The sequence below is a fragment of the Mercurialis annua genome, linkage group LG2 (assembly GCF_937616625.2).
Source record: "Mercurialis annua linkage group LG2, ddMerAnnu1.2, whole genome shotgun sequence".
NCBI lineage: Eukaryota > Viridiplantae > Streptophyta > Magnoliopsida > Malpighiales > Euphorbiaceae > Mercurialis > Mercurialis annua.
Window position 1 is genome coordinate 2,266,757 of NC_065571.1, and position 26,226 is coordinate 2,292,982.

The window sequence follows — 26,226 nt, forward strand, 5'->3', positions numbered from 1 at the left end:
AATAAAGACAACATAAAAATATAATTAAAAAATAATATTAATGGATAAATTTTTTGGGACAAAAGCCACTAGACAATATCGGAGCATAAAAATATAATTAACTATTTAAAATTTTAAGAGACCGATAAATATGATCAAATCAAATTAAATAGTTAAAAAAACCATTAATGAAATCCCACCTTAGCTAGTAGAATCCATTTAATTACATTCAATTTCAAATTTGAATTTATATTTTAAACAAAAAATATATTTTTTGATCATCCAAATTAAAAATGTCTAAATTATTAAAATAATAAATATTCAATAAGTCTCAATAAAATAATAAATATACACTCGATCAAAAACTTACAAGTAAGACATATTTGAGAAAAAATGAAAAAAAAATATGTGAAGCACTCTTAGAGAAAAGGTAAAAATAATTTCATAATATTCTTTTATTTTTTATACATCATAGTTTTCTTTATTTTATTAACATTAAACTATATAATTCACGGTTTTTAAAGATGAAGAAATTTTCTATCTAACTTCATAGAGCCGTGAAGCGGTGCAACATTACCTTAGAGAGAGAAATCATCTAGAGAGAGAATGCTCAATTTTCTCCGTTTTCGAGCGCATGGAACGGTGATTTTCGGCTTTTAGCCTGATATCATCGTCTCTTAACTCGTTTCTTTCAACATTTTGTTGTCTGTTTGAATAAATTATTTCGTTTTTTGGAGTTTCGGTATGTTTTGTTCATGGTTTCTGTAGATCCTTAGATTGTTCAAGATTTTTTAGCGATTGTTCAAACTTTAAATTAAAGTTCTTGATGATTCAAGGTTTTTTATCCTCGTTTAAAGTATTATAGCAGCGGAACATGTGATTAATAGAAGTTACGAGGGTGTGATTGGTGCCAGGAAATTCTTAACACTTGAATTTATTCTGTTTTAGTCACCTGTAAAATTTGTATTTTTAAATTTCTATTATTGTTTCGCTTCTTGTCTTATATTGATTATAAATTTCAGTGATTTTTTTTTTATTTTTTCGATCTACAATGTACTTCAGTTTTAGGATGTAATCAGTTAATTCTATCTATAATATCTATCGTTTGGCAAAAAAAAAATATATAATTTATGTTTTCATATCAAAAATATCAATGTTTATCTTATTTAACTATTAATTTTTATATGTTTCTTTCTTTTAAATCATTTATTGTTTAAAAAATAAAACTTGAATCGGTCGAATAACCGGGTGAGTTTTTCCGCCAGAGCAGAAGAAACAGCGGCTACAGCAGGTAATTCAGTTTCAAATCCCGAAGAAAATAGTAAATAAAATGATGACTAGATATATCGCATACAGGTGGCAACACTTCAGACCAACATGTCCTAGAACAACTGACTTAACGAACTTAGACATACATCACGTCTAAGTTCATCCATTTATTCCCATTCTTCATCCATGATCCATTTATATATAACAAACTCTCCTCACAAATCACCAAAGCTATGAAAACAAACTAAAAAAACCCACAAAATCCCCACTTCTTTGTCATCTCAGTTGTTTTTTAGTGTTAAAAAGTTTTTGAGCAGAGGGTTTATTTAGAGGTTTAATAAGTTAAATATTTTAAGAAGAATTAGATGATGAGGACTAATTATATTGCTCAAGAAGCTCCATTTCATGTTGTTCATAAACTTCCTCCTGGTGATAGTCCTTATGTCAGAGCCAAACATGTTCAGGTAAATATATATCTTTTTTTCTAATGAATTACATAACCGCTAATCTGTTAGGTCGTGGGTTCGATTTTTTCCAAAGAGCGTTTTTTTACAAAATGTTCATTTTTATTTAGCTTGGCTATGTATAATTTAGTATTTTCTTTTGGTTTTTGTATGATATTTTGTTTGTGTTGAATTAGGTTGTTACTCACTTGATCCATATTATGTTCTCTAGTTTTGTTTAATTTCTAATTTTCTACGCATAGCATACATTAATTAGTGTTATGTTTAACACTGTGATTAGTGTGATTAGTGAGGCAGGAGACTTTCATTAGCTTTGATTAGAAAATTTTACATGGGGATAGATTCTCAGGAAACAAACAGTACTTAACTTGCAAATAAACATTCTCAATTTGTTATTTGTTTTCAAATATGTGCTTGATTTTTTTTAGGGTTGCTTAAGATATTTTGTTGGATTTCACATGCTCTCTACAAATAAAGAAAATGTACAAATGCATTTATTTTTCTGGGTTTTCTGTTTTTCTTAATTTGGAAACCTTTTGATGACATGAAACTTATTATGTACTTATAGCAATAATTTTTGTATTTATGTGCATACCCTACCATTGGTTGCTTTTAAATTCCATGAAGCTTATAGAATTTGTTATATCAAATGAGGTGGCATAATTGTAAGGTTGTTGTAATGTCTAGTCCAAATATCGTGATTAGAATTAAGACTCTTTGAAGTCGGTTTAGTTCATCTAATGAAATTTTATCTTTCGATGAAAAAAACCGAGGTGGCATAACAACTTGGTTAGTTGGTTCTTCTTTAGGGGAATGAGGTTTATTAAATTTTAGATAGAATGTGCATTAAGGGTAATTTTCTTGGTGTGTGTGATTACATGCTATGTCACTATCAGTACATGGAGTAGATGATTGTTTGTATTGTTAGCTTGAAAATAAAGCTTCTTTACTTATTGCTGGATTTTTATTTTTTTTACTTTAGTTGAAGTTTGTGTTGTCTCAATGGTATACAGCTAGTTCTGAAGGATCCAGAAGCGGCCATAGTTTTGTTTTGGAAGGCGATAAATGCCGGAGATAGAGTCGATAGCGCTCTCAAGGATATGGCGGTAGTTATGAAACAGCAGGATAGAGCAGAGGAAGCAATTGAAGCTATAATAGCTTTTAGGGACCACTGCTCCAAGCAAGCCCAAGAATCCTTAGACAATGTTCTCATTGACTTATACAAGGTGCCTATATAATAGAGTAAAAGTTAGAATTAACTAAGGTTCATTTCGCCCTTCCAACTTGGGAAAAAAGATTAAAAGAATCCAAGTCCGTGGTTTAGGACAAGAACACCCGCATTTTGTCAATTTTGGGTCATTTTACACATTTGATCGTCAAGAATGATGTCAGATTGGGGTGTAATTTGATCGAAAATTGACAAGCTGTAGATTTTTTTCCAAGAACCACGAATTTGGACTCTTTTGATTTTTCCTCTCAAGTTGGAGGGGCGAAATGAACTTTTCTTGAATTCAGAATATATATATCTTTTAAACTTTTCTGGTAATTTGTCTTGGAGTAACATTGGCAAATATTGGACAAACATGAAACCTTCTACAAAAAATGTATTGTCCTGCTATATTTTTTGGTATTAATTGTGAATAATTTTGACAGAAATGTGGGAAAATAGATGAACAGATAGAGTTGTTGAAGCAGAAGCTTCATATGATTTATGATGGCGAAGCCTTCAATGGGAAGCCTACTAAAACCGCTCGATCACATGGGAGGAAATTTCAAGTTACAATCAAGCAGGAGACTTCTAGGATATTGGTACTAAATTTATTTTCCTCTTTTTTATTTACGCTTTAACTGCAAGTGATCAATTTCTATAATGAAGCCATTTTTCCTCTAGTAGTTAGTCGATGCGCCTTTTTTTTTGTAGTATTATTTATCTCCATGCTGTAATAGTTAGCTGATTTCAGAAGCATTCAACAGGGAAACTTAGGTTGGGCATACATGCAGCAAAAAAGCTATTCGGCCGCAGAGGCTGTCTACCGAAAGGCTCAGTCCATCGATCCTGATGCCAACAAAGCTTGCAACTTGTGCTTGTGCCTTATGAAGCAGACTCAATACGCTGAGGCACATTCGGTCCTTGACGATGTATTGCAGGGTAAACTTTCAGGGTCCGATGACCCAAAATTAAAAATCCGCGTGAAAGAGCTACTTGATAAATTACAGAAATGCCAATCCTCGCAGTTAAATTCCAAACCATCAGTGTTAAGTTTAGAAGATGCTTTTGTTGAAGGGATTGATCAGTTAATGAGCCAATGGACTCCATATAGAACAAGAAGACTTCCCATCTTTGAAGAAATCACCCCTCATAGAAATCAGTTAGCCTGTTGACCACATTGTAAAGTATCACTTGTAATTTTTGTTATACACGGTGTGGACGCTACCAGAAGTGAGATAATTAGTTCACAGTTCCTTTCACTGTCTGTAACAAATGAGCACTTGAAAGGAATTGTATAGTGTGTATGTCTTCTTGTGTTCTCTAGTTAGAATATTACCAATATCTGTGTGCAGCAACAGATGTTTTAGGGTTTTGTAAACTATGCTAATCAAAAGACATCCACATCTTCGTAGTTGTACAACATTTAACTAGTTTTGAATCTAATATATAGAATATGTATCCACGATTAGACTAAATACCGAGACGAATACATCAAATACGGCACAATAATTGTAACTCTATGATCTCTCTATAAACAATCAACTTTATACAAAACAATACTGCTGGAGTTTCCATTTTTAGATGAGATGCACCATCATAATCATGATGACTTTGAATTCAACTGGCAAATTCCGAATAGCAGGCAATCATTCAGATATAAAATATCAGGCGCAGACTGATATTTACGAGTTACCATACTCACACCAATCACACTTGGTAAGAGGTGAAGGAGGACATATGAATTCCGATCATAGATCATAACTGATCAAGACAAACAGTCGGAAGCAATTTGCTACATAAAATTCATTTTTTTTAAAGTAAAGACCACCAAAAAATTAGAATTTCAGACATACAAGACGAGAGCCTGCAAAAGGCTAAGATAAAAGGGGGAAAATACATGAATAGCATTCCAAAAAGATGATCTAAACTGCAGGCGTCAAGTATTCCTCCCATTACATCTTGAACAAATATCATAAGCACAATGAAAAATATCTACCAAGAAAAGTTCAACATATATAAACCTATACAAACTGTTCCAAAATACAAACCTTCTCACATCCTAAAAGGCTAACATAAAGGGGGAAAGGTGTAACCTAAAAGGCTCTGCAAGTTGGATCATCAAGGCAAGAAATCGAATAAGCTTGGAAGCGAGGACAAGCTCAGTTCAATGGTCAAGAGAAATTAACATTTGAAGCCGTGGCAAACGGACAGTACTATGATAAGAATCAAGGCAATGACGATACCCAAGACAATCAATTTTATCTTCATGTTCTGAAGCCACATTTTCCTTCTCATCTTGGTTCCCTGTTGTCTGAAATCTTGTGCCTATTATATTCCCACAAACAATATCAGTACTAGAGAAGACATTGCACTCGGGAGAGACAAACAGATGATCACCAAACCAGAATAATAATTATTCAATTTCAGTGATAAAAAAAAATCTGGACTAACCTGTGAACGAAGATTCTCAGTTTTATCCACCAGCAGCTCAATCTTTTCACCACGATCAAGAACCTGCATAAAAGAAAATCTTGTCGGCGAATTTCCAAATATACTTGTACTTAATACTGATGTTTCACAATGCTAACACATTTCTGATACATGAGTTCAAAACATGTATGCCACAACAACCTTACCCAGGTTCCAAACAATATTTACTGGATCCAGAATATAGGTAATAATTCTATACCTTCTCAATATTTTCCATCATGACACCTTTAACTTCAGAAACCTGAGCCTTCACTTTTGCAAGCTTGCTGATCTCCTCTGGATGATCAACGCAGTACTGCATGTGCTCCTTCAATTTAGGCCTAAAATATAGACATATAAATAATGAATATTTAAAAAGAAATGCAAATTCATCAGTGTGAAAAAAAAATAGCACAAGCTAAAACCTACCCAAACTCTCTATTCAAGCCATTGGCTTGAGCAGTTGCCGCTTTTCCTCCAGCATATCTCTTATTGAAATCTTCCTTAACACGCTCCAGAAAGGCAATTGGAATTTGTCTGCCAGCAGATTCAACTGCGACCACACAGAAGGCTGCACAATCCAATACAAGCCGGCAAAATTAGCATAAAATCCATACACTAAATCTGGTTAAAGCAACAATAAGACATAATTATTGAACTATGATTTCCCCACTTCCTTTTTTGAAAACAACTAATTTGATGCTGTTTTGATGGATTGTGATTCAATAGCAACTATAGTAATGCTCCATTTGATGGATTGTGATTCAATTAAAATCTCTAATCAAAGCTGATGTAATGAAAATGGCAACTATAAAATGCCACATTCCTGATCAGCTAAGAAACATGCATCGGTCCTTGAAAAATTATACAAACATGAAAATTTAGAGCAACAGTCAATCAAACCATTAAATGCTACAGTTATAGACTCGCTATGCAAAACATGAATCCTCCAAATCTAATTATTTTAACACTAATTATACACCAGTAAAACAAAAACAAATAATACACAAAAACCAAAACCGTTGGATCACGATCCATCAAAACAACATCAAATAGAGCATTACTAATAGTATCTAAAATAACACATTATTACAAAACATTCAACCATGAGATATCAATTCAGCAAATCAGATTTAATAACCCAATCAACACCTAAAATTTAATCTAAAAAACAAGAAAAACAAAATTAACCTCCAACGCAATTTCATAACCATAACAACTGCTAACATACATTTCTAATACTACACACAGATCCATAAAAAAAAGTCAACAGATCTAAATCAAAGATTACAAAAAACTCATAACATAAATCAACAATATGAAGCAAAACATCAAGCGCTGATCCAGATCATGAATTAAAAATCAAAAAAACAAAGAAAAAACTTACTGAATCCGTTTTCAACGAGGTAATTGAAGGTATGGCCATCGCAGTTATAAGTAAACTTGTTGTTAGAAGCAGGTAATTTCTGGAGACATTGAGACGCGATGCTGGTAAAATTACCGGTAAATTCTGTATACTCAGCAAGAATAACCGTTCCTCTTGCCACAAAGCTGTAGATCAGCGATTGTTGTCCCATCGATTTCCCTCTTCTTTTACGTTACAAAACCCTAACCCTAAACAAAATCAAAAGAAAATTTCACGATGAGATCGGAACAGTAAAGAAGATAAATCAATTAAACGATAATTTCTATTCTTTTTAATGTTTGTTCGTTAGTTAAGTTTTCTTGTTGGTTAATTTATTGAGGTATAAACAATGGAGGAGATTTATGGGAAGAGAGAGTTACCTGGAAAAAGCAGAAATGTAGAATAGATGAAAGAGAGAGATGGTGTAAATAATAAGAAAATTTGAGAGAGAGAAATGGAGAGAAAAATGTTTAATTTGAAAAAAAAAAGTACTATAATTAATTAATATTTTTAAAAATTTGACAAACAAAAGAAATGCGGCTGCTCTCACACGGCGGTATTTTGGTTTGAATTTTTTTTTGGATTGGTAGAGTTTTAGAAAGAAGTTTCTAATATTGATTTACTTACTTACCTCATATAGTAATATATTTTTTTATTTATAATACATTTAATTTATTAATAATAAATAAAATATTATTGATTATTGAATAATTAAAATTAAATTAATTTAACTAACATAAATTTTTAACAAAAATAAATAAGATTTATAAGGTTATACAAATACTACAAAACTCATTGATATAATTAATTGAATATTTTTATATATAATAGTGAATCCAAATAATTTTTGTATGCTAAGCAAACGTATTAAATAACATTTATCAAAAAAAAACATATTAAATAATAGAATAATAGAATTGTAAACTGTCATAAAAAATATGAAGTTGTTTATTTTAAAAAATTATTCTAAATATTTTAAAGCTTTACATATTACACCAATTAAATTTTAATATTCTACAAATAATATTATACTTTATTCATATTATTTTATATTTTTATTAAAATAGACATTATTTTTTCTATCATCAATTAAATTGTATTTATTAGTATTTTTTTTATTGTTATATTCTCAAAAAATATTTTGGCGCCTAAATTTTTAATTCGTCTATACTAGTGGTTCAACAGTTTGAAAGTGTTTCAAATAAGTATTTTTAGCCATTTTCTATCACCGTTGCATTAAAACATAAAATAAGTCTCCTTTTATTTAAATAAATTGTCACATTAGTAAACAATAATAATAATAATATTAATAATAATGTGTGCAATAACATATTTGTACGTGTGTAATTAAAATGACAAAGTATGTCGATAAATTTTAAAATTATTTTTAATTTTATTAATAGTCAGGGAACCGAACAATGATTAAAAATATTGATTTGATATGCTTTTGACAAGTAGTTATATCTCAAATCGTATAAAGGGCAAACAACATTTTGTTAGTTTTTATGTTCAATTTTTTTACATAAATGCTCTCCCTTTATAACAGTAAACACAACAATTAAAATATTAATATAGAAATATAAAAGTTAATATATTAAAATATAATATTTTAAAAGATTCAGACGTTGTTTGTGCAATTTTTCCCTTCTTTTTATAAGTATTTCTATATAGTAGTTAAACTCCCTTGATATTGATGTTAGAGCTTGTGTTAGGTAGGTATCGATCAACGAATATTAGTTACAAAAAGTGATTATTTTATCTAATTATTTATTAAGTACATAAGTCTACAGCAGTATAAGTATTTTATGTATATCACCTTTTAGTGTATGAGGATAAAAATAGAAAGTAATCACATTTTTAATGTATGAGAATATAAACGGTCTATCCATGGCCAAATAAAGCAAAAACTCAAATTTAAATTCAAATGTGTTATAAAAATTCGATTTTAAGTTTGAGCTCAGATGAATATAAACTATAGCCTCAAGTTCAAGTTTGAATGATATTTAAACAATCGGAATTTGAATTTAAGATCAACTTAAATTCAATAAAAAAATAGTTATCACAAAGTTATCATATTTAATATACTATATAATACATAAAACTTAATAAATTAAAATATATTTAAAACAAAAAACCAATAAAAAAAAAAATTTGTAGTAAATTGTTTAGAATCTTTAGATTCATATTATTCTATTTATCTTTGCGAGTCTCTCAAAGTATTATAACTGATACTCGAATTCGACGAGTCGACTCGAATATTTGAAATTGATTTTCCTTTTCAAATCCATTTCGAGTAACTCGTTTCGCCTTCATTTACGGATAAGTATACAATACAACGGTTGTGACAGTTATTCGTGTAACAAACTAATAAAGCGTTAGTCATGTGCGATATTTAATGATAAAAAATAAACAATAATTAAAATTTTCCTATCACAAATGCTCTTTGACTTGTTGTAATGCTACAACTGTTGCATGAGATAAACACTCTTCATTCACACCATAATCTCATCCAATTACTAAGAGCTAGACCTGTTCATGAGTCTAAGTATTCGCCCGCCCCGCCTAGGCCCATTCACATTGTGTAGGGCTTCAACAATGATTTATGGTCTTAAATCTGTTATAAGACTTAACCCGAAAACCCCCCACATATTATAAGCGAATTTGGACTTTCAATATTATAAAAAAATAAATGTAGATTCGTCTAAATCTATCTCAAGCCAGCAAAAATAATCCATAAAGGCCGAATTTAGATAGAATATTGGAATTTTTAGACAAATATTATCAAACGCATACTTATTCTCACAAATATCTTTTGACCAAAACTTGTTGAAATTTACGGTTTGACCAAATTTTTTTACAAAAATATTTTTTTCTTTTGCAGAAATATGATTCAGTCTACTAACAGTTTACTAAAATATCTGTTTCCATTAACAGTTTAATAATGGTCTACTATCAATTTATTAGAAATATTATAAAACATGTACTAAATTAGTTTCAATTTTATCATTTTTATTTATAATAGAAAAAAAATTTATTTAGTGTACTATTTTTTAATTAAAAATAAGTTAGTGTACTAATAGTTTATTAAAAAAAGTCAGTTTACTAAAAAACACGTAAGTTTGCTAACCATTTACTAACAGTTTACTAAAAAATAAATCAGACTTCTAAAATTCATGAATAAAAAATAATATATAAATTTAAGAATATGATAAACAGAATGTCATTTTGTACAGTACTTTGTTATCAAAAATTGAAACCAAATTGAAATATAGGTAAACGTTTGTTAATTGAAATTTGGAATTTCAAATTGAAACATAGATAAAGTTTTGGTACCACTCAGCTTTTTAACCCACAAATATGTTCCGACCAACCTTAATCATAATCCCATCCGGATCCAACGCCATTATTGTGGTAGTCGCTGATCTTGCTGTCAACAATCTCACCGTTGTCATTATCTCCGCTACCAAATCCAACGAACACATCACCAGCCTAGCACTGTCGCCATTAAATCCATCAATCGACAACCCATCGTCAGCAAACTCATGGATCAGAAACTCATCGCCGCAGCTCTACAACACAGAGAGAAAAACGAAAGGAAGACCCAAACCTTTCTTTCACTGTCCATCAACGCCACTCGCCGGTGATGAGGATTCCGTATTTTTTAATATTTTGAGGTAAAAAAATCAAGAGAAATTGTAAAGAAAAGAAGAAAAATGAGATTGATGTATTTTTAAAGGAAAATACGCGCGTTTGTATTTGTGAGAATAAATATGTGTTCGGTGGTGTCTCATCTAATTTCCTCTAGAATATTTGAATCGCGCTCGAACTAGGTTTGGACTTGCCTTTTAAAAAGTCCAGCCCGGCCCGAACCCGGGTCTACACACGGCAATGTTGGAAGAGGAAGGTTACTTTTTGCCGCCATTTCCTATATTTTCCCGCCAAAACGCTAACTCTCGCCACTCTTCGTCTTCCTCTTCCGTTTCACTTCACACGATTCCAACAAACTAATAATCAAAACACCAAAAATGGACATGGACATAGACATCCCTAACCAAGACGAGCTCGAATGGCTAGAATCCAACTCTAATTTCTACGAAGAATACGACCAGTCACCGGAAGACCTAGAACCACAGCCCCAATCACCACCTCGCCCTCAATCACCATTACAATCACCACTACCACCACCACCTGCTTCTCCTCTCGATAACCGGAAGCGTCTCCGATCCGACGGTCCTGATTCACCTAACCACGAAGAAGACATTGATATTATTATATCTGAAGAGAAAAGAAGCAAAATCGACGATGATAAAGATGAAGAGGATTGGCTACGGTACTCGCCGCGGAGGGATGTCGAGAGATCGGAAGCTGCTGCGGAGGAGGAGACTAAGGAGGAAAATAAAATTATATCGAGATACGTGTCCGATATTGACGGTGATTTTATACCTGTGACGGCGCCGAGTGGCGGCGATAGGGTTTATGCTAAGATATGTAGAGCTGAGAGTGAAGTGAACGCGAAGAAGTTGGACTTGAAATCGCAATTAAATGGTATTCTAAATTCCAATCATATGCGTTTATCTATTTTTTTTTGTTGATTGGATTTTGATTAATAGGCATTGTAATATATATCTATCATTAATTTTACAGGTCTTTTATTAGAGCCTTTTAATGTTCTTTTGCAAAAAGTGGAGCAAGAGGCTTTCACTAAGGTACACTCATTTTATCTTGTTAAAAATTAGGTGTGCATTCATTTTATAAAAATTAGAGTGTCGAAATTTAAATCTATAGTTTTCCCGTCAAATTAGTCATATTAGTATGTACTAAACTTATGCTGATCAATGGGTTGTACTGTTTTATGTGTATGTTTATTTTATAGGTGAGTAGATGTAATTTTACGTGTTTCTCTGAACGTGCTATGACTCTTTCTTGAAATATCAATTTAAGAAGGAATAGACTGCATAATAAAGTATATAAAATGTTATAGGAACTTTTGAAGATGAGACGTCGCATTATGGTCTTAATGTATGCACAAATTCAGTGATTAATATAGGTCAGAAAATTGCTGTTTGATAAATTATTCTCATGATTCAATAAATTTATTTTGAAGATGTGTGATATTATATGACTCGTCCCATGCTCTTCAGTTTATTATGTGGACTGTGATGAAATTTACTTGTGATTATTGACTCTCACCTGCCCTCAAGTTTACAATGCGGACTCTATATGGAATTTGCTACTGATTTTTTTGGGATTTTTCTTCAATGACAAGCAATAGGATTTGGGTTGGGACTCAGGCATGTATTATGTAAAATCCTTAACAAGGGTAGTATTCAGAGTCAAAATTTCTGATGAGTTACTTTTGTTGTGCTGAAGGCCTTGCAAGCCAGTTCTGAAGATCAGAGCGATGTGGTTCAGACAGAACCAGAAGTGATACACGAACAACTTTGGGTGGATAAATATGCTCCAAATTCTTTTACCGAGCTCCTTAGCGATGAACAGACAAATCGTGAGGTAGGCATATTAATCTCCAAAAAGCTAGCCTTCTTAGAGTGCAACCACTGTGAGCTGGAAGTTCCATAGAATTCTGGTCTTACATAACAGATAAATGTTTTTATTGCAGGTTCTCCTATGGTTGAAACAATGGGATTCATGTGTTTTTGGATCTGAAATTAGGAGTACGACAGATGATGTTTTATCCGCTTTGAGGCGTCATTCTTCTGCCACTCAGCATCAAAAGCTTTCTGATTCGACTTTCCAAAGAAAGATAAGAGGTGGAAACTTTAGGCATTCTAACATTCCAGATCCCGAAAATACTAATGTGAAAGGAGTTCAGGACTTATTGGGCAAAAAGTCCAGGCTTAGTGGTCCACCAGAACAGAAGGTCAGCAGAAGGGTTAATAATTTTCCTTCTAAATTTAATCCAAAATAGATTAGGTGGAGCTGCCAGAACATGTTTAAGTTCATAATCACTAGATATGTCCACTTTTCAGTTCTCATGATCTCGTTCATCAACAGTGCACATCAATATGCAAGTTTTGATTTCAAATTTGGGAATTGTTAAGAATTTGACACAAGTATCCTTTTGACTGTCCATTGTTGCCAAGGTTATTGTCTGTTACTTCATCACCATCTATCGTGAATCTGTTATAAAACGGTGTGCATGCGCTAACCAGTAAGGTTTTTAACGTAGTTAAAATGAGAGTTGCTCTCGATGCCTATTGTATTTGTTGTGACGCGACACAGTGTAACTGTCGGTTTCTTATTTCTACTGATGTCACAATTTTTCAAAATGTCCATGATTCATCTGCTCAATTTGCATTAGGACCAAACCCCTCATCAAGTAACAAAACTCAACAGAATAACTATCATTATTTTTGCGAAGTTTTGAAATAAGGCATTAAATTCCTGATAAATGAGCCTCACAATCTGCTCACTGATCTGAATTTGCAATAACTGATGAACATTTGGAAGCTTTCTTCTGAATAACTAAAGTCATGTAATATAATCGCTTATTCAGCTTCCAAAAGTCAAATATCGCTGATAGAGTCTTATTAATTGCAGATCCTTTTACTTTGTGGTCCTCCAGGGCTTGGAAAGACCACTCTTGCTCATGTAGCTGCTAAGCATTGTGGATATCGAGTTGTAGAGGTTTTGTTTCTTACTTTTTAAATTGCACTTGTACATAGAAGAGTGCGTGCACAGTCTCAATGACTTGTGTTTTTTTTTTGTTTTCAAATGTTATGCAAATTTCTTTGCCTTATTTCCTAGAATATAAGGTCCTTTATCTTGGTCCAAAATTTATTTTATGTTCTCACTATGAGTATGAATCCTTGTAGATTAATGCTAGTGATGATAGGTCTTCATCTACAATTGAAGCTAAAATACTTGATGTAATTCAGATGAATTCTGTGATGGCTGACGCAAGGCCCAAGTGCTTGGTTAGTTATGATTTTTAAGTTTGCACCTTTTAACTCCTAATGTTGGACATAGAATAATTAAGTAATGAATGTTTATTAGGTGATTGATGAAATAGATGGGGCTCTTGGCGATGGAAAAGGTGCCGTGGAGGTTATTCTGAAGATGGTACATTCAGGATGTCTTATGCAGAGTATTCGGAGCTCTGATTTTTTTCTCCTCTGCTTCCTTTTTCTATTCTGTCATTTAATTGCATCTCTTAACATGATTCCAAAACTTTCATGCCCTTTGGAATAATCTTTTAATCCTCTCATGACTTATTTGCACTATTTATTATTTCAAGAGTCGCTCCTTAAATTGATTGTACCAGCCCATGGTATTGTTTTTTTTTTTTACCTGTGGCTCTTAATCAAGTGTATGCCATTCCTTGTAATTTCTGTCATCCAGCTTATATTTTTCAGACTTTTTTCCTTTGTTGGGTGCAACAGTCAACTCATTCACTTCTATGAAAATTCTGGATGAAGCATCCGTTGGATCAGTTTTGTCTGTTCAATTATCCATTTTATCTGCTTTACCTCTCTGTTCTTTGAAAGATATTCAACATGATTCTTACTTCTGACTTTTTTTATCAGTTTGACACATAGTATCTATAAAGACCGCATGGATTTAGCTCCATAATTTTTACCATCCAACAGTATCAGTCATGTTAATGCAGGTTTCTGCTGAAAGAAAATCAACTGGCAAGGAAAATGTTGCTAAAGGAGATCAATCAGGAAGTGCATCTACTAAGAAGAGGCATAAAGCGACCTCACTTTCAAGACCTGTAAGTTTGTGTCGGTACATCGTACATGATTTACTTGGTAATATCTCTGTCTTCCTTTTATTCCCCTTCACTGAGATATTAAAATAAGTTGGGTATCTCTTCAGGTCATTTGCATATGTAATGATCTGTATGCACCTGTCTTGCGACCATTACGCCAGATAGCAAAGTAAGTCTTAATTATAACTTTGACATTATTCACTCACTTTCTTAGGAATACATAAAAACTTGAAATGTGCTTTTCTGATATGTATGCAACAAATTCAGCATTAAACTTAACATCTTGGTCGACAGTGAACTTTATATTACATACTTTAAAATCAAGGTTTTGGTCAAAATCAAGTCGGGGAAGTATGTATAGTGTGGTGTAAGGTGACTTCACATAGATATAGTATAGATATGCCTGGTACTATGCAACAGATGATCACTTAATGTTCAAACTTCAAAGTATTTACTGCATGTTTCTTGATTTTTTATTGTTTATTTAACGTGCTGAAGCTTATTGCGTTGACAAGGAATATCTCTTTTGTCAGGGTTCATATATTTGTCCAACCAACAGCTAATCGTGTTGTAAACAGGTGCATCTGTTTTGCATGATATTTTCATGCATCAACACTGTCAATTTTGCTCATTGGATTCTACCAGTGCTCTAAAGCCTTACCTTTTATCTTATATCTGGAAATGTGTCAGTATAGGCTCAAATTTATATGTAACATGGAGGGAATGAAAGTGAGTTCCATAGCCCTCACTGCACTGGCAGAGTACACAGGTGAGTTAGTTATATCTCATTTTCTGAGAGTTTTAATAAATTATGGATCTTAGATATCTTTTTACTATGTATATCAGATATGCTTCTTCTGTTTATCCGAGTTAAGTTTTGCAGCTCCAGTTTTGGCTTGTTAGTTCTGAATGCCTTAGATTTAAAATGATAAAATTTGTTCACGTCCGATAATATTTTTAGTTACTTGTTAACACGCACATCTATTTTGATTCAACTTTCAGAATGTGATATACGTTCATGCTTGAACACCCTCCAGTTTCTCAACAAGAAGAAGCAAACTCTTCATGCGGTAAGCCTTTGATGTGATATATTTGATGCAATTTATATATAAGTGGAACATTCTTTAGTCTCCCAAGGACTTCTTCAGGGAGGTTTAATCCTCTTAAACACACTTGTAGCAGTCATTTCCTACCATGCCAGTCAGTGTTTGCATGCATGAACTGCAATTTAGACTTGTGCTTGACTAACCAACCTATTTTCTCCCCTCAGCTGGAGATTAGTTCTCAAGTGGTTGGTCGAAAGGACATGTCTAAAAATGCTTTTGATGTCTGGAAAGAGGTGATGTAAAAAGATTAGATTCTTCAATTAGAAGTTTTTCTTGAGTGTAATCGATTTCCGGCATCTTGATGTGAGTTTGCTCCTTTGCTTTTCTTTCTGCAGATATTCCATAAGAGAAAAATGAAACAGGAGAGAAAATCTAGCATTGGCAGCTTGTGTAATGAATTTAACGTCTTGCACGCCATCGTTTCTAACCGGTAAGTGTTTACTTCTTGTGAAGAACATATGTTTTTGTTTAGTCAGCTTTCCAGCTTAAATGGCCAACAAATTTGCAGTGGTGACTATGATGTGATTTTTGACGGCATTCATGAGAACATCTTGCAGCTCCATTATCATGATCCACTGTTGCAAAAAACAGTAAGCTTTGATACACTTGTATGAGAATGTCATCACAGGAATATGCTTAATTTACTCCATTTGCAGGTGGAGTGCGTCAACAGTCTTGGAGTTTCTGATCTAACACACCAATATATTATGCGCTCTCAGCAGATGTCTCTTTACGGTAAATACGTGCAATAGTCTTCTCTTTTGGAAACTTTCTGAATGTTGGAAAGTATCCAAGTAATATGCCTGGACCTTTTTCATCATTTTTCTTTTGTGCAGCTTATCAGCCTTTTCTTGCAATTACTGTGCATCAACTTGTAGCCCAAGTTCAAAAGCCAAATATTGAGTGGCCAAAGTCTTATCAAAGGTATTTTTAATCTAACCTTTGAGCTAGGATGAATGACAAATATGGAATTTTTTTATTTATTTAATCACGTATTGTGTAAACTTTCAGATATCGAATAACATTGATGGAAAAGACGGACATTTTGAGGTCTTGGCAAAACAAAATTCCACCATTTATTTCAAGGCATTTGTCAATTAAATCCCTTGTGGAAGATTCAATTTCACCTTTATTACATATTCTGTCACCTTCAACTTTAAAGCCGGTAATTTGCTTGCAATTGTTTGCATCTTCTTTTAGTTTGGTATGCAAATTTGTGTATTTTCATCTTGTACTTAATGTGATTTGTCAAAGTTGAAAAATGTGATAAATAGTATAGTATTTCAAGGTATGTTCCTGGAAAATAGTCCTATTTTTTTAGGAGATGAAGAAATTTTGCATACTTCTAAAGTGTAGAAGAGTCGAGCAGGCCTAGGTTCACCAGCATTTACTTAATATAAGTTATTTGGGGAATTTAATTTAAATTAACTGTTAGAACTGTGGGTCGTGCTGAGTGATTGTGATGATGTCTTATTTCACTCATCACTGTCATGATTAACGAGACATTTTAAGTTCCAAATTTGCTATGTATGTGTGTTTTCTCTGTAAATCCCCTTCCCACCCACCCCCAAGAAAGAAACACTTTTTGTTTTTGCTTATTTCAGTGATCTCATACTGTTTGATTTTGATTTTCAGGTGGCATTGCACTTACTATCAGAAAAAGAGAAGAATTATCTGGCTCAGTTAGTGAGCACAATGGTATCATATTCTGTAACATATAAGAACATAAAGTCCAATCCTCTTTCTCCTTCCCAGGAACATGAAGCAGCTTTTGATACCTCCACACTTTCATTTGATCCTCCCATATCTGACTTTATTAACTTTAAGGTTTGCACTGTTCTTAGCCTTTCGTGACAATTTATGTCCATCTATAGCACAGCACATTGGCAAATTAAATAAATTGATATCAACTGAAATTAAATGGAATTTGATGAAAAGCATTTTTTTTGTTTTTATCAGTAGTCACTTATTTTTAGCTGTTTAATTTACATTTTTTCAGTTAGGGAACTGATAACCTTTGAGAATACTAAAAACTGGAATTATGCTCACCCCTAATTATTTTGCTATCTCACTTTTTTGCTTGTGTCATGTAATAATCAGGAATATATTGCTGGTCATTATATACTTCCCATGGCAGTAAAACAATTTCTGGTTCATGAGGTATGTATCTTGTAATCCCTTATATTTAATTTCTTTAATAATATTGTCACTATATAAAATCGCAGTAAAAAGGCCCAAGCAGCCAATGTATTTTCTCTGGATTGTGATTATGGACTAAGTCATGCATCTTATTTTTCTTGGTATCACTAGAAAAATCAGTGATATTAACAGCAAGATTTAATCCTTATTTTTCTTGTAGGGAGAGCTACAAGTAAGATTCAAATTCTAAAAAGTAAAATATGTAGCATCTCCTTAGGTTTACAATTCAATGGAAGATAAAAGGGAGGAGTCTTACTCCCCATAGTTTGGGAGAATAAGAATATTCCCTGTCAAGCATGAAGCACGCACAACACAGCAATTAGATTCAAAGTACTTTTACTTCGAACACACTATTTTTTATAACAGTCACAAGCTTCCTATCTAAATACTCATGCTAGTGAGTTTGTTCATAATGTGGAATTCCTTGAACATCTTCATCAGATATCTTTTTAATATGCTCCTCTAGCCTCCTTTCATAGTCAGATCATATAGCTCTTTTTGATCTTCTGTAATGAAAAAGATAAAGCTTTTTTTTGATAGTCGATTCTATCCACTCAAATTTCATCAGGGTTTTCTGTTGTTTATTGTAGCGGCTTGGTATTTATATTTTTCAACACCTTTCTTTATGGGTCTTATATATTGCATTTTCTACACCCCTGTACAAATCATGATTTTCTATGCTTCTTAGTTCCTTTATGTACTGATTTTTTTAATATATATATATATATATATATCGAATTTTCAGGATGAAAAGGAAAAGATTTTGGAAGTAAGCAGATCTGTACATTTAACAGATGACCGCAGTAATGAAAACCTCAACTTGGCAGATGGAAAACATAGCCAGTCTCACTTTGCTAATGATGTTGCTTCTTCATCAGCTTCTAAAATGGCAAACAAAGATAACCTATTAAATCGACAGCAATGTAAACCCGGTGTTGCAACAAATTCATCAAACTTGAATTGTAGTAAAGGTTCCACATCCAACATGAAACTAAAATCCTCAGGAAATCCAAAGAAGCCTCTTTCTGGCGCTATCAGCTTCTTTGACAGGTAAAAATCTGCTTATTTGTCCATTGTTCACTTTGGGATTAGTTACAGACTCGTAACATGCCTGTTTACTAGGCAATAATTTACATGTTAAAGCTTTTTCCCTTTAGATTTTGATCTGCATACTTTCACTGTTGAGTCAGGTTTAGAAAAGCAAGCAGTAAAAGCTCTCAGAATACAGACGTTGATATACAGAGGATGACCACCTTAGAAAGAGATTCACGTCCTGTGCTATTTAAATATAATGAGGTAAGCTTATTGTCATTTATGTAAATGCAATACTGTCAGCACATTGATAGCTGTAATTTTGTTCATGACCATTAGATAATATTTGAGCAGATATCTTCTAACATAATGTAGGAAGTGCGGCTATAACAAGTCCAACCTGTTTATTTTTAGTATCATGTGCAATTTTGCTAAAAGCGTGCTAGTTTCTACAGATGGAATTATGAACTTTAGGGAGGAAATAAATCGTTCAACCATACTTTAGTGTTCTTACCCTTGCATAGGTCTAATTTAGTCATATTTGTAAGCTTGCCCTGCCATAATCAAAAAACTTACCTGCTGCATCTGAACTTATAGATAATAGGTTGGAACTTCTAGCTATCTTAAGAAGGATACTTAGCATTGTGCTTCCCTGGGAAGTTGTTAGAGAGTATCTTTGATAAAATAAAGAGCATTTTCTATATAAATAATAGATTTTTTATATATTCAAGTCCAATACACTTTTTAAATTTATAACTCTTAAATAATTTTCATAAATGTTAAATAATTCTCCCTCCATCCTGTTTAAGAAGTCACTATTATTTTTAGAATGTCTCACTTAAGAATTTTTAGTACTTCTCTTTACCAATTTTCTTATCATAATGGCTGAATACAATACAATTCATAATTCATAAGATAATTAGTGACCAAGTAGAATTCCAAAGCAATTAATAAGGATAAAGTAATTCTTAAACTGCGTAAACTAAAATTTGACTTCGTAACTGAGACGAAGGGAGAATCAATATATTTTTCTATGTCTCTTTTTCTTAATTTTCTTATATCGTAAAAGAAAAATAAAGTGTGCGAAGAGTTTGACTCTTAATTTTGTTACTGAACTCTTTGAATAAACTGAATTTGACTTGAGAGTTTATTGGAGATGCTTTTAATAAGTACAAACATTGTTGTTTGATGTCATAGGCAATTGTTTGAAGCTAATACTATGAAATTCATTACAAATTTTGTTTCAGCAAGTGATTTTAATTAACCATAGGATTTTTACAGATCTACAGTTGTGTTTACTGATGCCACTCTCTTTGCTATATAAACATTCAGGGTTTTACAAATGCTGTAAAAAGGCCTGTCCGAATGCGCGAGTTTCTGCTATGATTATTTCAGTGATCGGAACAATGTGGCTCGGCCATTTGTACATTGCGGCATAAAGGTTCATATATTTATTATCAAGATTTACTATTAGCAGTTCTTTCTATCCTAAGTCGCTGAAGCAAAAACTTTGTAAATTAATTTGATATGATTCAAATGAGGAAAAATCTAGCCTTGTAGTTCTCGGTAAATGAAGGTGATATTAATTATTAATTTTGTCCTCCAGTTTTAAAATAATATAGGCATATGATATTATTACACTCCTCCTGTCCAATTAAGGATGTACTTTTAGTTTACATATATTTTCAAAAGAACATTTTGTTCTTGTTTTCCCTTGTTAATCATGTAACTTTTAATAATTAATAATAATTTTCACTATTGCCAATTAATGACGTGAAGAATGAAAAAAAAAATATGGTCATGAACATGTCTACAAATTGTGTTTAACTATTAACATAAAATATAGATAAAAAAATAAGTGCATTAAAGAGACTTTTTAAGTGGAACATTATGAATATGATAATGTAACTTCCTAAATTGGACGGAGTATCAATTAATATGAAACATATTGGAAAATTTAACCACAAAGCTCATCAATTAGTTCAATAATTGAAAAATCTCATCATTTAGGTTATCTGGTGTTACATATATTCTCTATTGAAGATTACATGAAGGATTATGCAGTATATTTGTAAAGGTATCACAATTAAATTAATAGACAAGTGTTTCGCTATTTATATTTTGGGAGCCAAACAACAAAAACCTAAAAGAAAGAAAAATCTAGAAGTACATAAACATGAGTTCCTAGTTATTGCAAACTATATCTAAAGATTTCCACCTGCAGAAACTGAGGATCCAGTAGGAGGATCAATTGATATCATGAGCAAAGATACTGTAATTGACAGAAGTCCTGACCAAACATATATAATTGTTGGCACTTTTCCTCTCCTCCCCAATAACCCTTTAACAAAAGGATACATATGAGCCAATACCCAGAAGCTAAAAAAGCATCCTCCGATTAGCTTACTCCATTGCGGTATAACACTATATATCGTCCTCGACAATCCGATAATAATGGCGATGAGATTGCAGAGTATGATAGCTAGCGGCATTATAAACAAACTTGTCCATTTAACCATGAAGAGATCAGCGTAAGCATCATCGACGTCTTCTCCTACAGACTTGGAGGTTAACTTGAAAGAAATTTCAATGCCAGCTACTACTTTTAGAAGCCCTTGTAGCACAGCAACAAAGTGAGCACTAGTCCCTCCAATTACCCAAAACTGCTCATTTCTCCACCATGCTTCTAGCTCTATTCCGGACCATTTTACTTCGAGAAGCGACAAGAGCATGAGCGTTATCGTAATGATGAGTAGGTACGAAAGAAAAGCGACATTTAGTGTTGACACAATGAAGTGTCCTGAGATGAGGGAAAGCGCTGGAAGGAAACAGTAAGTCACCAAGAAAAAGGAAGTAAAAGGGTAGATTCCGACATTGAGATAAGCGATTCGCTGCAAGAACTTGAGACGCCTGCTTGCGAGAAATGCATTATTTTTAGAGAAAAAGATTTCAACTGAACCGGTAGCCCATCTAAGAACCTGGTGAAGACGATCTGTGAGATTGATGGGTGCTGTTCCGCGGAAGGCGTCTCTCTTGGTTATGCAGTATACAGACCGCCATCCTCGGTTATGCATCCTGTATCCTGTCACCACATCTTCTGTCACTGACCCGTAAATCCAACCTATCTTCTCCCCCCACTCTGTCTTGTCCTCGTACCTGTGCTCCATACAAGAAAGAAGGGACGAAGTCAGAAATATTTTCAAGGAGTTTCTGAAAATAATCTGTACATTCGAGTCATTTCAAGAATACGTCATGTAAGTTTTGAGACACAATTACCAGCACGAGATAACAGCAACTGCGTCTGCAACGGTGGGAGCATCAAGCGGAGGACGGGGAATGAGCAATGCACCAGGAGGCCTTCCGTTCTTAACAGAAACATGATCAGCAAGTGGCCGTCCTTGGTACTCAGCTACCGCTATGGACTCGTTGAACATAACTGAACTCCCAAATTTCTTTGGCAGGTTTAAGTCAGGATGCATTGTCAGGGGCTGCGTTTCTGAGTCATCGTCTGATTGAGCCAGAATGTGTGGAGCTTTGGCCTTTTCTTGTCCAAACATTCCTGAATACTCGTTTGCCCTCGGAGGAAGGAACCCGTAGAGTGCATATCTCCTAAACATGCACCCAGTTCCGACATATACTGGACCTTGAAGACCATCAAGTGCTCGCATACTTCCTGTTTCACAGCAACGAAAAAGTCGTGGTCAGCGAACACAAGCAATTTTCTACATGAATCGCTATAGTAACTTCCCGTTCATATAAAATAAAAATTCTGTTATTATAAAATATACTAACAAATAAAACGACATTAATTTTTTTTTTAAAAAAAAAAGTATATAGCTCTGTAAAAGGTCGAAGAGAAACTTAAGAAAAGGATTAAAGCTCGCAATACCATCAAAGAAAACAAAGTTATGATTAGCATATCTATCAGAAGGATCAATCCCTTCAAATCTTTGCGGAAATTGAATGTAGCAAATACGATCACCACCTCGATCCATCATAAAACACATTCCTTCTCTCAAAGCAAGACAATTATAGATGTAATGATCACAATCCAAATTGAGTATAAATGGTCCATTTGACAATATTGCTGAAGCTCTAACCATGGCATTCATGGCTCCAGCTTTCTTGTTATGGTCATAACCTGGCCTCTTTTCTCGCGACACGTATGCAAACATTGGTATTCTGGTATCAATCCCTGTGAAATCCAGTGTCTTCTCGTTAGGTTGACCCAAAACTGGATCACTTTCTGGAACTTTACTCATTATCTGCATAGTAATAGCTTCAGGTTTCATGAGTTGTTAACAGAATCTGACAAGTTGCATAGTATAGACATCAGAAAGTATCCAGTGCACACAGAGTTAAAACTAATCATATACTGCACGAAAACTTCTCGAGTTCTACATTTTCGCATTTTATTTCCGTTCTCAAAACTACTTCAGAAACTCAAAACACACTCTCTCTCTCTATATATTACCTATTATTGTAAAAAAATTCATTCTAGTGTTCTTTTCAATGTTTTCGTTTGCGCGCTACATAGAAGAAAACCCAAGCACATGCACTGAAATACTGAATCATCATCCGATAACCACAAATGCATAAAAACTAAAGGCAAAACATATATTTTGGTCCTTATATTTATCCACATTTGATACTAAATCCCTATATTTTTATTTGTCAACGTTGAATTTTTACATTTTTATAAACATTAAGTATCTCTGTCACAAAAATAAAGTGCGCATATTTCATGCAATGTTAGTGCGACTATAATAAGTCTTTTATTCGTTTTTTATTTTAACTTTACAAAAATTTAGTCTTGATGTTGCAAACATTTTTTGGTCACTAAGGACTTAATAAATGTGAAGGAATTTAAAGCTAAAAACAGAACAAGTGCAGAGACCAAAAAATATCTCATGCCAATATTAAAAACTACCTGCAAGATGCCAGCATGATCTCCCTTTGAGTGATCAGCCGTAGGATTTAGCCATGTTCCAGGCCAGTGGGTGCCGTCAGCCATCCAAGTAGCCTTCGGAACATTAACCCCTTCCACCGGCAATGTGCCTCCGTTTTTCTCCCGAGCAACTGATTTTTCTTTTCTCTCCTCCATTTTGTTATACGAGTCACTTCGCCTGCGAATAGTTTCCGGGAGGCCATTGATCCTAACCTTGAACTCGTCGTACTCTCTCTTGATCCAACGGCGGTCCTTGACGAAATCAGGCCGTTTCTTGTTCTTGGTAGGATCGGTTTTCAGGTTGAAGTAACTGTCAGGATTCCTTGGCTCAATGTTGTGTTTTCGACAAAATGGTACCCACACCTGACCACAAATGCATTTGTTACACAATCTTTGAATTATAAGCCTCTAATGATTCATTTTTCTTTTAATTTAGCCTGATTTGAAACATTTTATTTCAATAATAGTTAAGATTTCCTCATCTAATAAATTAAGTATTGCTCTATTTTCAATTCGACTTTGATGCCTTCCAGTACAAATAGAATATATTCTGTCTTTGTACTTTTGATTAATTTTATTTCTATGACAGTCACTGATTAAAACTTTATAATTGACAGAATTAAAAAGTTTTAGTCTTAACAAAAATGGCAAAAGTTTATATTATTTTCATGTCAGGATTATATATGTGTGCACTTGTCAATAATGGAGAATGTATGCAAACCTCAGCGAATTTGACAGCCTCAGCCATGGCCTCAAAAGTAAGTATAGCCCCACCATCATCAGAAATATAACCCGACACCTTTTCGACCGGAAAATCAACTGCAAGAATTGATAAAATGGTGTTAGCAGTGACCAGCGGCGGTTCCTTTTCCGGGTCAGCGGTGGAAACGAAGACGTCAACGCCGGGAAGATCCGACCTGGCTGTTGGATTGGCTGGAGATGGCTTGTCAAATTTGTCATGGAGGGCAGCTAGATCAGTTGCTCGGTTGATGGGATTAAGCTTGGGCATGATATCAAGTAACCATGAAAATGCAAACCAAATCTCACAAACTAGAGATATTCCCCATAGCCACATTGCATCTCTGTTAGGATTCTGAATTCGCCATGCCAAGAAAAGACATAGAATTACCAAACGGATGGCCACAAGTATCCTGTTCATTGAAAGCTTATGTTAGATTAAAAAACATTCAATTTTACGGTATTCGATTCTGACGGTTATTGTACTTTGCACTAAAAACGAAAACGATAATATTTCAGGACTAGATTAAGTTTCGGAGTAGTAAAAGAAGATTCCGTGCGATATAATCGAGTATTGAAGTGATAAAATTCTATTAATGTATCCAACTTAGTGTATGAATTTATGTTTATGTACCTGTAGGGGCTAAGAATAGCTGCAGAAACCTTCACCTTTCTTGTAAGTGGCTTCCAAGGCTTATCCAAAAAATCTGACATGCTCAATCCTGTGTCAGGACCGTAAGTATCTTCTTCCGACCAATACGCATTTCCGACACCGTATTTTCCTTTCGTCTCGAACAACCATCTATTATGATCAAAATCCTGCGTTTGGCTCCTCAACAACATTGATTTGTTATTCGATTTCATTATCGACATTCTCCGCTCCAATTTCGAGCCCGTACCACCACCAGCATCACTACCACCACCTCCGTAATTATCCTCGTCCTCTCCGATCCTCCTACTCATTCGTTGAGAAGGCGTCTCCGAGCCAAACCGACTCGTTCCTCCATACGAGGTAGCCCCGTCAGGTTTATTTTCTGACGAGGTTCCTGCAGGCTGGTTATCAGGAGTAGGAGGCATCATAACAGTGTAATTAATGTAGTCATTCTGACTTGAAAATTCATTCGACATGTCTATATCGTCGTCGCGGGACAAGCTCATAATCCGGCCACTAGATGTTCGACGGGCGAATTTTACGGCCTGCGGTGGTCTGCTTGCAGTTGATGATTGTGTTGATAAAGATTTTTCTTTAGGCCTTGACGAAGTTGCCATGCTAAATAAAAATGTTATGTATTGTGTTCAAGAAAATAAATTATTTTCTTGTAATGAAGAAATCATGGCTATGAATTATTTTTGTGTATCATGAAGAAGAGAAACAGAAATGAGTTTCATAGGTTCAATGGTGTGAAAAATTGTTACTATTTTTAGTTTTACTGCTGCACCTAATTTTAGTCCCTTATTTTAAGCATAGCCCTTCTCTATATTATTGATTAGGTGGCTTTGATTTTTGATGTCAAAATTATAAACGGCGGAATGCAGATGCCTTAATTAAACCAAAAAAAACTGATTAAAATGTCTCTTAAATACTCTATACAAAAAAAAAAATCACTCCATCAATTAATATTGTATACATTTTTTTCATTAATTTTTGTCTTAATGCAATTTTTTTATAGATCAG

The 26,226-nt window shown here is 33.6% G+C and overlaps 4 protein-coding genes across 4 annotated transcripts; 2 read left to right on the forward strand and 2 right to left on the reverse strand.

Annotated features, from left to right (window-relative positions):
• Positions 1-1,458: 1,458 nt before the first annotated feature.
• On the forward strand, positions 1,459-4,226 carry LOC126669015 (protein SULFUR DEFICIENCY-INDUCED 2). Its single transcript, XM_050362292.2, has 4 exons — positions 1,459-1,712; positions 2,726-2,938; positions 3,366-3,521; positions 3,687-4,226. The coding sequence occupies exons 1-4, from the start codon at positions 1,614-1,616 to the stop codon at positions 4,092-4,094; spliced, it is 876 nt and encodes a 291-aa protein (XP_050218249.1). The 5' UTR covers positions 1,459-1,613; the 3' UTR covers positions 4,095-4,226.
• A 576-nt stretch (positions 4,227-4,802) lies between these two features.
• LOC126669017 (vesicle-associated membrane protein 721) lies at positions 4,803-7,281 on the reverse strand. The gene is made up of 6 exons (XM_050362295.2): positions 7,177-7,281; positions 6,779-7,005; positions 5,821-5,962; positions 5,612-5,732; positions 5,374-5,436; positions 4,803-5,247 (listed from the first exon to the last, which is right to left on the reverse strand). The coding sequence occupies exons 2-6, from the start codon at positions 6,966-6,968 to the stop codon at positions 5,104-5,106; spliced, it is 660 nt and encodes a 219-aa protein (XP_050218252.1). The 5' UTR covers positions 6,969-7,005; positions 7,177-7,281; the 3' UTR covers positions 4,803-5,103.
• Positions 7,282-10,687: 3,406 nt separating this feature from the next.
• Positions 10,688-20,568, forward strand: LOC126670137 (uncharacterized). The gene is made up of 23 exons (XM_050363805.2): positions 10,688-11,341; positions 11,441-11,502; positions 12,167-12,304; positions 12,414-12,674; positions 13,355-13,441; positions 13,630-13,731; positions 13,811-13,876; positions 14,424-14,531; positions 14,636-14,697; positions 15,062-15,106; positions 15,224-15,297; positions 15,531-15,598; positions 15,799-15,867; positions 15,970-16,064; positions 16,143-16,224; positions 16,291-16,369; positions 16,471-16,558; positions 16,646-16,799; positions 17,270-17,461; positions 17,735-17,794; positions 18,579-18,883; positions 19,024-19,129; positions 20,198-20,568. Exons 1-23 carry the CDS (start codon positions 10,822-10,824, stop codon positions 20,249-20,251), a joined length of 2,877 nt encoding a protein of 958 aa, XP_050219762.1. The 5' UTR covers positions 10,688-10,821; the 3' UTR covers positions 20,252-20,568.
• A 274-nt stretch (positions 20,569-20,842) lies between these two features.
• Positions 20,843-25,900, reverse strand: LOC126667073 (cellulose synthase-like protein D1). Its single transcript, XM_050360039.2, has 6 exons — positions 25,186-25,900; positions 24,535-24,964; positions 23,796-24,176; positions 22,755-23,130; positions 22,142-22,538; positions 20,843-22,021 (listed from the first exon to the last, which is right to left on the reverse strand). Exons 1-6 carry the CDS (start codon positions 25,818-25,820, stop codon positions 21,070-21,072), a joined length of 3,171 nt encoding a protein of 1,056 aa, XP_050215996.1. The 5' UTR covers positions 25,821-25,900; the 3' UTR covers positions 20,843-21,069.
• Positions 25,901-26,226: the final 326 nt, after the last annotated feature.